At 43.7% G+C, this 10743-nt stretch overlaps 1 protein-coding gene across 2 annotated transcripts in view; it reads right to left on the bottom strand.

The window, feature by feature from the left end:
- Positions 1 to 1736: 1736 nt before the first annotated feature.
- EXOSC2 (exosome component 2) overlaps positions 1737 to 10743 on the bottom strand; it is an 86687-nt gene continuing 77680 nt past the window's right edge. The window contains exons 6-9 of one of the 2 annotated variants that reach the window (XM_078766935.1): positions 8279 to 8347; positions 7958 to 8128; positions 2330 to 2458; positions 1737 to 1991 (exon numbers count right to left, since the gene is read on the bottom strand). In XM_078766935.1, coding sequence (XP_078623061.1) covers positions 1911 to 1991; positions 2330 to 2458; positions 7958 to 8128; positions 8279 to 8347 — 450 coding nt within the window. In that variant the 3' untranslated portion in view covers positions 1737 to 1910. The remainder of the gene's footprint in view (positions 1992 to 2329; positions 2459 to 7957; positions 8129 to 8278; positions 8348 to 10743) is intronic. The other variant, XM_078766936.1, reaches the window with a different exon arrangement.

Below are 10743 nucleotides of genomic sequence, written 5' to 3'. Positions count from 1 at the left end.
ACCTTTGCTGGTGAAGGTAACTGCACCACTTCTTGTAAACAACCATTGTTTTTCTCTGTGGCTTTCTGTCTGTCTATCTTTGTTCCTTAAATGCAGGGCCACATATTTTAAGTTACAAACTCCAAACTCAGGGCTCAAATGTTGTGTTTGTGTCCTTCCCCCTCTCTCCCCATCTTGTCTACCGCTCCCCTTATTTTGTGTTTTATGTGTCGGTTTGACTTTTTGTGTGATTAATGTTAGCTCTTTCACGAGCCTCAATCTTGTATACCAAAAAAAACAAAACCGGAAACAAAACAATAAAAAATTCTGGGAAGGAATCCAAGTTATACAACATGTCATTTCTCAAAAGTGAGGAGATTAATGAGAAAAGGTTCGAGTATGGTTAATGTCGTCCCTGTCTTTTTTTTTCTTTTCTTTCGATTACATAAATGACAGAACCAAGTATTAACCAGACTAAAGAGTGGAGGTGTAATCAACCTTGGTATATAAATGGAAAACATAATGAATGTGAAAAATATCAAATAGGCATAATTGAAAAGGTAACTGGTAAAAAAGTTCACAAAACAAATAAGATAATTAATTTAAATACCGGTGAGTTGGGTGAAAAAGATGGAAATATTTTTGAGTGGACGGAAAACTTGGTTGTCAGGAAAAGATATACTTCAATTTTAAAATGGTGTGTGGCACTGGAGGCACTCAAACAAGAACATTGAGGGAGGTTTACCATTTTATCTTAGCTCAGTTAAAATATCTTGATAAAGAACCAAACTCAAACATCTTCTTTGTTAATTTATTAGATGGTGATGGGAGTTGTAGGAGAATTAAATTATTTCCTACGCATAAACAAATATTTGTAGGATCGTTGTTTAAGTTTATTAATAGTTAAATGCTGGTTGGAGTAAGGAAGGTTATTATTATCTTTATTTAAGTCAAAAGATAAAGTTTTGGTAGAGAATTTAAAAGAAGATATTTCTTTTGCTATGGCTATACGGGTAATCGGGTATGCTAAAAAAGTTTAGCCAAAAGGTTAAAAGGCCATTAAATACCAAAAGGGTAGGAATCGAGGCTCGTTGAAATTTAGGATCGGGGGGGTTTTGGAATAAGTAGCGCCCGATTCTCCATTGACTTTAATGTTAAATGTGTGGTGGTCCAGGAACAACATTTTCCTTCTACTCATGGCTCTCTTCCCAAACCGAGAGTCCACAAATCACAGCGGATCATCTGTGGAAGACAACCCCTCACAAGGTATTTCATCCCCTCTACCCTCACAAAAGTAACAATATAATAGAGATATTTATTAACCTGTATATATTTTGGATTATTTTCTACAAAACTGAAATCAACATGTTAAAAACAACAGCTTCCTTTTTCTTCTGGGCAACGCCATATAATGGTGGACACTTGCTGGTGGAATTAAAGGTATCATTCGCTCTGAGTGAGCTACACTTTTGCTGAAACCAGTACAGACATGCTGCTTCTACTCTATATTCATAAAAATAGCATTTTGAGCAATTAAAAGTCAGCATTGGGTGGACTCAATGGAAAATGATCAGGATTCCACTGTACCATGCAGTACATTGTAAATGTTGATGATTAAAAACTACTGACCTTTAAATAAATGAAAATTTACAACAGAAAAGCAGTGTCTACAATGAACTATTAGACTTTCAATTGGTCAGTCTGTCACAGAAACTTTAAGTCAAAGGTCAGAAAGAAAAATCACTGCAACAAAGAAGCAAGGGGGAAAACCCATACATTTATTTGCTTCAAGTAGATGATAAAATGTCCATCAAAAGAAAAAGAACGAGGAATAAAACAAGAGCAGAAAATACAAAAAATGTGCACGCACGCAAACACATGTGTGAAGTGTGATGATGGAATTGGATAATGAAGGAGCAGCCAGGATCACATTATCCCTGTTGCTCCAACAGTCTTTGTCGGGTTTCCAGCAATATTTCTTCTGATATCTCTGGTTTGGTAATGTCCTTGATCTGTTGTGACAAAGTGAATTGTAAGCAATGAAACCACATTTATTTATTTTCAAATTAAAAACTCAGCCAAAGTAAAAAAATATATATATTTTTAAATAGTCAAAGGTTGTGTTACTCCTGCGTCATATAAAACCAGAACATTATTGAGCAAAGCTAACTGAGTGCTGTCTCAACATAAGTGAAGTCATAATAAAAAGTCTGTAGCCAGTATCAACCATGAGTGTTATCATTATCGCCATTTAAATGTGCAGGGCTCGAAAGTGAGAGCATTCATATTGCCAACATAAGGATTTCTTGAACAAGGTGAGATGCAGTATGACGTGACTTCGTGAGCTCACCTCATGCGCCATTGATGCCTCATAGCAGTACGTTACACTGGTGTCGGAGAGGGAAAGGCGGTGATGGGCTAAAATAATCACACAGTTTCGGAGTCGTGAGATGACTTCACGTTCAGAAATAGGCACGGGCTAGGAACAAAGCAGGTTGGGCCAATATCAGAACTTCAAACAACAACAAGTACAAAAAGTTTTAATGAAAACAAAAGCCGCGTCGATGTTACACAATGCCTAGATGCAGCTGTGCCTATAACGTCGATGTTATAGACACGGGACATTCCTATTGATTCGATTACTTGATGTTATTTTTGTGCAAAGTGAAAATATATCTCGGCAATTTCCCGTGTGTGGCGACACGTGAACGAAGCTATGCTCCTCTCTCCACATTATTGTGACGACGTATAAATTAAATATTTCATCGTGACGATTGTCATCAAATGGACGAATTTTTAATATATCTCGGCATTTTCCCGTCTGTTATTTCGGGCGGTGTATGACTGACCATGCCGCGATGTAAAAAAAAAAAAATCTCGGCAATTTCCCGTATGTGGCGACACGTGAACGAAGCTATAGCCGAGGTCACACATCGGCGGATATTTTGGCGACTACTGGCGACTGCCGGCGATCAAGATTTTTCGGCGACTACTGGCGATTTCGGGTGGTCAAATATGGTCAGGCGGCAGTATGGCGACTGCAGGCGGCCACATTGCGACGACGCCCCGAGTGGGATGGCGACTGTTGAAGATCGACGACGACTGCATTGCGGATGCACGGCGGCAGCGTGGCGACAGTCTGGCGGCTAGATTACGACCGATGGCGGATCGCGGCGACTGCATTGGGGCCGGGTGGCGGTTTACTCCGACATCCGCAAGACTGCAATAAGACCGCCGGCGATTGGAGACGATTCACACAACTTTTTAAATCTTTATTTCTCTATTTTACATTTCACTTTATTCATTTCAATGATGTATGACATGAAGCATAAAGATGTTTGATGTACAATAAGAAAGTTAATAAAGATGTATCATTGTAATGTAATAATCAAACTTTTCTGCAGGGAGAGAGAATGGAAATAAAGTCCAACAAATTATTTCCACTGGTCCCAAGTCCCATAAATAAAGTTTCCAAAGGACCAAAGTCCCAAAAATAAAGTTCCCAAAAGTCCCAAGTCCAAATGATAAAGCCATATCCTTGTCGGCACCACAGGACCTCACTCCACGGAGACCCTCACACCATCCTGTCTTGCCATGGAATCGTGGTATGTCGTAATGCAGTCGCCAGGCAGTCGTATCTCTGTCGCCAATGGCCGTAACTCGGCCGCCACTAGTCCTACTGCTGTCGTCGTCAGTCTCCCATAGCCGCAGGGGAGACGTGGCAGTTCTTCTGTACTCGATATGCAGCCGCAACAGTGTCGGCCCGTAGTCGGGAAGATGCCGCAGGAAGGCCGTATGGCATTCGCATCTCTGCCGTGCTAGCTGCTGGGGCGATTGCGGAAGACTATGAGCGACTGGGTTGCGGCCGCTTTACGCTCTTATTACGGATACCAAAGACAGCATGGCGGTTCCATCACGACAGCATGGCAGATTTTTTTCGATTGCGACTGAGCGCGCCGTTTTCAAACATTCAAAAAAATATTTGGCCCCTTTGCGGCTCTTGCCGACTGCAGCCGACCTGGGGAGGATAACCACGACTACAGGCGACCGTCCATTACGGTTTCATTACGATTGTCGGCAGGTGGTGGCGATTTTTTCAGTCGCCAGTAGTCGCCGACAAATCCACCTATGTGTGACCTAGGCTTATGCTCCTCTCTCCACATTATTGTGACGACGTATAAATTAAATATTTCATCGTGACGATTGTCATCAAATGGACGAATTTTTACTATATCTCGGCATTTTCCCGTCTGTTATTTCGGGCGGTGTATGACTGACCATGCCGCGATTTAAAAAAAAAAATCTCAATGGACTTGAAGTTACAGGCCTTTGAGAATTCATTTCGTTCTATAAAGGGCAACTTTCATCGGATTTTCTTCCCGTTTTTCTTCAACCGAGTCTAAAACTGTTAGCGACTGTGAAAAATGAAATGATATATCGAATTTGATTTGAAAGAAAACTGTGTGAGAGAGGAAGACACCACGGGCCTACAAAACAGGCCTCAAAGCTATGTGAGTTAATAAAATGTTGGATATTTGTTTATATGAAGCCTCTCCCACAATGGGTGGAGCTATGGTTCCCAGAATGGGTGGAGCTTTGAGGTTTTGTCTTCTCTGCAAGAACAAGAAGAAGAAGAAGAATAAGCAGAGGAAGAAGAACAAGAACAACAGCAGAGGGCACTCTATGACCAGCGTCTTGCGACGCGGCTAAAAAAGGCTTGCAAATACAGAAAATTACAACCTCATGGAATATATTATAAATAAACTAGAACGACACTCTTCGACGTCACGTCAACCGATATGCCTCCGCTCACATTATTACATCAGGATAATACTTGCACCAAGTTTGCTATAAAATATATTCAGATGTTCTCAAGTTATAGACGAACCAGCAATGACGGGGGTTCAAAGATGTCTCACCGAAAATGAGCAATTTCCTTTGGAGTGTGTATTGGTAGAAACGGGAATTCAGTGTACATATTCATTGAGCAGATGTCGCAATGGGTGCAGCTGGTAATCTCGACAACCTCATTCCATTCTATCAGCTAAGATTTCCAATCCATGCTTGTTGTACCTCCGAAGTACTGCTCAGGAGTGAGGGTGATTATATATATATTTTTTGTATCCAAGATCGAGGCTCGTGTAAGAGGTAACATCAATCACAAAAAAAAAAACGACACACAAAACATACAATAAAGGGAACGGGACACAAGATGGGGAGAGAGAGGGAAGCACACAAGTACAACATCAGAGAATAGGGACAACGGAAGATCCGTGGGAGGGAGTGGGCTTGGGGGGAGAAGGCATGGAAAGGCAGGTTGGGGGGGGGGGGGGGGGGGGGAGGTATAAAACACATGGACACTGCTAGAACTTCCAGGAAAGAAAGAAGTCGGGATTTCAAAAAAAGAAAGTGGGTCTGAGGTGAAATAATGGGGGTAGAAGAGATCAAGGTTTTTGGATGGGGGAAGACATGAGATGGTGGTGAACAGCTGTTTTGAAGATCTGGAGGGAGAAGTGGGATTGAAGAGAGTGAGAGAGTTTGTTCCAGAAGCGGGAGTAAAAAGGAATGAAGGAGTGAAGGTGAATAGAGAGTCTTGATTTTGGCAATTTCACCAGAAGAGTGTTACTGGCAGATCTTGTGCGACCTGTAGGTATATTTGGGGGACAGAGCACAGATAGAGCTGGGGGAGCTATGCCGGATAGGAGTCGGTAGAAGACAGAAAGACCACCTACCTGCCTGCGGTGAGTGAGTGAAAGGCCCTCAGAGTTAGCTTCATCGCGCAAGATTCCAATGATTCTGAAAGCTTTGGTTTCAACAGCGTGAAGCCGAGCTAGGTGTGAGGTAGGAGCACCAGCCCAGAGGGAGGGGAGCAGTATTCCATTGAGCTGCGGATGAAAGCCTTGTATGTGGTGAGGAGCTCAGGTGTGCCAAGGAAGGACTTCGCACGATGGAGGATGCCCAGTGGGCGACTGGCTTTGGAGGCCAGCTTGGAAATGTTGTTTTCCCAGGAAAGATCATGGCAGATAGTGAGACCCAAAAGCTTGAGTGACATAACTTCTTGGAGAGGATTGTTCAGAAAGTAGATGGGAGGGTTGTCCCATCGGTCTTTTTGGAGAGACATAGTAAGAGTTTGTGTGATGGTGGTGAACCATTTGTGTGATGGTGTGATGCTCTATATATATAAAACACAGTTTGTGTGTGTGTGTGTGTGTGTGTGTGTGTGTGTGTGTGTGTGTGTGTGTGTGTGTGTAATGTTACTGGTAGACTCCTAAACGGAGAGGCTCACGTACTTGATATTTGGCACAAACATGGCCATTGAGCCTGGGAAGAACATGGTCGACCTAAAAATTAATTTCATAATATTTTTAAACCATATTTTTACCTCAGCGCATTTCAGCGAGGCATATTATGACCGGAATGGCAGAGCAGCGCGCTGATTCGCTCAGAGCGATCACGTGATGTTCCTTGCCGCCATTAACTCAGTTACGCGTTCGCACGTATTTCAGAGCGAAAAGCGATTCCGTTTTTCACATTTCAGCGAGGAATATTGCCATTCACACCACATAGGTTTTTTTCCCTTTCATCTTTAGATCCATATTTTTTGCCATAACGTAGTGCATTATGGCTCTCTCGAGCTCGAGTTAGCCAATCACCTGGGTGCATGAGGCCACGTTGGCCACGCCCACGACACGATGCAGAGTTGCAATCGATCGCTCAGAGCGATCACGTGATGTTCCTTGCCGCGCGATTGCGTTTTTTCACATTTCAGCGAGGAACAACAGACAAACCTGCTAGCTAGGTAACATCACATAGGTTTTTTTTTTCTTTCATCTCTAGATCCATATTTTTTTTCAGCGAGGAATATTATACACGGAATCTGAATCGGTGGCAGAGCAGCGCGCTGATTCAACGATTCGCGCGCCCCTCCCCCCTCCCCCCCCCCCTCTTCTCCCTCACGTTTATACACGGAATGCCAGGTACTTCCCCCCCCTCTTCTCCCCTCCCCTCCTCCCCCCCCGCCCGGCAATGCCAGGTACCTCTTCTCCCCTCCCCCCTCCCCCTCCCCCTCCTCTTCTCTCCTCTCCCCGCTCTTCTCCCCTCCCCTCCCCCCCCTCTTCTCCTCTCCCTCCCCCCCTCCTCCCTCCCCCCGTTCCCCTCCCCTCCTTTGCCCTCCCCACCCCTCCCCCGCCCGGCAATGCCGGGTACTTCTGCTGGTATATATATATATTTTATATGTATATATATATATTTATTTATTTATATATATATAGATAGATAGATAGATAGATAACAGACTTTGACCTTTGACCTCAAATTATAATCAATTAATCTTTACATCATTATACATACCTGTACCAAGTTTGCATTAGATCACTTCAGCCCTTCTGAAGTTATAGACCTATTACGGACTTTGACCATTGACCCCCAATGTCTAATGAGTTAATCTTTACATCATTATACATTCCTGTACCAAATTTGCATTAGATCACTTCAGCCCTTCTCAGGTTATAGACATTACGGACTTTGTCCATTGACCTCCAAAGTATAATGAGTTTAATGAGTCTAATGAGTTAATCTTTACATCATTGTACATATCTGTACCAACTTTGAATTAGATCATTTCAGACCTTCTCAAGTTATAGACCTATTACAGACTTTGGCCTTTGACCACTTGAACCCAAAATCGAATCAGTTCATCTTTACCTCATTATGCATATCTGCACCAAGTTTGACTAAGATCCCTTCAGCCGTTCTCAAGTTATCACGGTAACGAAAACCTATGATGGACGGATGGACGGACGGACGGAAAACCTGAACACATAATGCCTCCGGCGACTTCGTCGGCGGAGGCATAACAATTTCGCAATGAGAAAAATATGGAATATTTCAATGGTTTCCGAAATACAAATCAAAAACTTGCAATTCTTTCTGGATCACAACAGTCTGTCTATCAGACGACGTCCATGAGATCCAATACCTCAAGGTCCGTCACAAAGCCTCCAGCTTCCACAGCAGAGTTCGCTGGCTGTATCCAAACTAGACCGTTATTGCCAAGGATGATAGAAGCTCCAGAAGCGAGGTGGTGGAAATGGGTCTTGCTGCGGCGGATCAGTGAGGGAGAGACCTTCACCAATACTCCCTGCCCTAACTGAAAGGTTGGGATGAGGGGAATATAACAAGGTGAGAATTGTAAAAATGGTATTATTCACTCACCTCCAATAGTATACAATGCAAGTATCAAACACCACTTATCACCTCAAATTGCCTCATTAATAAAGTACTTTTCTCTACTTCTCACCTTGCCATAACGCAAGCTCCTTGTGTGCAATGACAGTGCCCCATCAGAGAAGATGGACTGCACCTCGGCCTATACATATTCACGATCAAGGTCACATGTAGCCATTTGTGAAAACCCAAAAGGGAAAACGATTCAACTTCGTCTGGGTGTCTCACCAAAAAGAAAAAGATGGATTTTATCCATCACAAAGAGGTGCCGAAGGATATCGTGTTGGCCTTCAAGCTGCACTCATGCGACCACATCTTCTTTTAAGTTAAACAACACACAAAAAGTCAAGTCAATATACAGTAGTCCTCCAGTTGCATTCATTCTATTGACGTTTCTTCAACTTAACGACTGACCAATTTTCTATTTCCGCATCGCCATTTTCAAATCAACTTTTGGTCACCCAGAATTTTGTTTTTCACACGCAAAGGGAACGAAGGCATCACCTACAGTGTTTTCTGTACTCGTCAGAGGTATCGTCTGAACTTCATCGACAGTATTGTGCCAAACTTCCTCATCGTGAGCGATAACCGACGCCGAAGTTCTCCAGCTGAGACTCCCACCAAGAAGGCTCGTAAAGCTATTAGTTTGGACATTAAAATGGACGTGGTGATGCGATTTGAACAGCGGGAGCATTGGTGCGTATTTCCCACGCGCTCAGCCTTCCTCATTTAACGATGAGGACCATTACTAGTCACTCACCTTTCACGCCTTCGCTGTGGACACCACCCACAACCTTTACACCGCAAACATAGACTCTACGACACCAGCGACCACTGCCAGGCGACTCCACACACAATAAAACACATCACGGAAGACCGTGCGGTCTTGGCTTCACGTAAGCAAGAGCACATCTTGGATGTGAGGAATCTCTGGGTCGCTCCTGGAAGATCGATCAGCTATCCCCGTTCCAATGGTCTGTTCATCCAGAATTGACTGGGGCAACACAACAATAACAACGACCACAACTAGTAACTCCACCAAAATAAGGTCGAGTGCACCAAGATCGAGTACATCAGTAACCACTCCACCCAACCTCCCAGGCCTAGACACTCGCTGCGTGCCACAGATTTAGGAGAGCACTGTCCACATTTACTTAAAACCGTCCATAATTTATTCATTTAAACTTTGATTTACATCCTTTATTGATTTATTGTACACTGCAACTTGTGTGAGGAAGGGTCGTCATTAAGGTGCGGGTGGTTGGACGGTGGAGGGAATTGGCTGAGGACAGAAGGGAGTGGACGAGTATTGTGGTCAAGGCAGGGCAGGAGCTTGGTGCCATCTGACCTCACCCCTTATAAAAGGAAGAGAAGGAGAAGAAGATTCTGAGTGTAACAAGTGTACACGCTGCCTTTTCATAGATCAAACCCCTCAACTGGGACTTCCTTTCAAGTAGCAACTGGTAGTTTCTTTCACTAATCTCATTTGCCAGTTGCTCTCTAAACGGGAGGTTGAATAAATTGATGTGTTTTTCTTCCTGCCTTGATGAAGAGGGCCCGGCAAAAATGCGCGCCGAAAAGGAGTACTCAGTTTTCACTCAGGATTATTTCTTGTTGTACACCGCTCCTTTCCTATGCCATCTCCAGGCGCTGAATAACGTCATTGCCGGGCACCGAAGGGGGCTCGGCAGTGACGCACGCTGAAAGGGAGTCCTCAGTTTTCACTCAGGATTATTTCTTGTTGTACACCGCTCCTTTCCTATGCCATCTCCAGGCGCTGAATAACGTCATTGCCGGGCACCGAAGGGGGCTCGGCAGTGACGCACGCTGAAAGGGAGTCCTCAGTTTTCACTCTGGTTGTTTGTTGTACACCGCTCCTTTCCTATGCCATCTCCAGGTGCTGCATAACGTCATTGCCGGGCACCGAAGGGGGCCTTGGAAATGACGCACGCTGAAATGGAGTACTCAGTTTTCACTCTGGTTTCTTTCTTGTTTTTTTTCTCTTTCTTGTTTGATCCGGATGATATTTCAACCATCCTTTGAGCTTGGAAGCGAAATAACTTTCGCTGATTTTGCGAAGCGAAATCAGATGCACGACATCTTTCTTGTTTCTTTGTTTGTGAACAGGATATCTCAAAAGGTTGTGGACGGATTCGGACAAAATTTGGTGGAGACCAAATGTGTGATAAGGCTGGGTGTGTGATACCCAGCAAGAGAGGCTGGGTGTGTGATAAGGACAAAATTATGAGATTTTATTGGTGAAGATCTGGATCTGAATCCTTCAATCATTTAAGAGATTCTTCACCATTGAGAGGTAGGGCTAAAACGATAGCAAAAACGATAGGGCCAAAGCACGATATCTCAAAAAGTAGGCGATGGATTCGGACGAAACTTGATAGACAGGTTGGGTGTATGACGAGGATTAATGAATTCGATTTTGGTGGAGATCCAAATCCGAACCTGATTATTTTTTAAGTGGTCCTTCAACATTGAGAGATGGGGCCGTACACGACTATATGGCATGATATTTCAAAAAGT

Source organism: Myxine glutinosa, chromosome 13 (assembly GCF_964187855.1).
Source record: "Myxine glutinosa chromosome 13, kmMyxGlut1.1, whole genome shotgun sequence".
Classification (NCBI taxonomy): domain Eukaryota; kingdom Metazoa; phylum Chordata; class Myxini; order Myxiniformes; family Myxinidae; genus Myxine; species Myxine glutinosa.
Note: the sequence above shows the minus strand (reverse complement) of the source record. Positions and strands in the feature narration are given on the sequence as shown.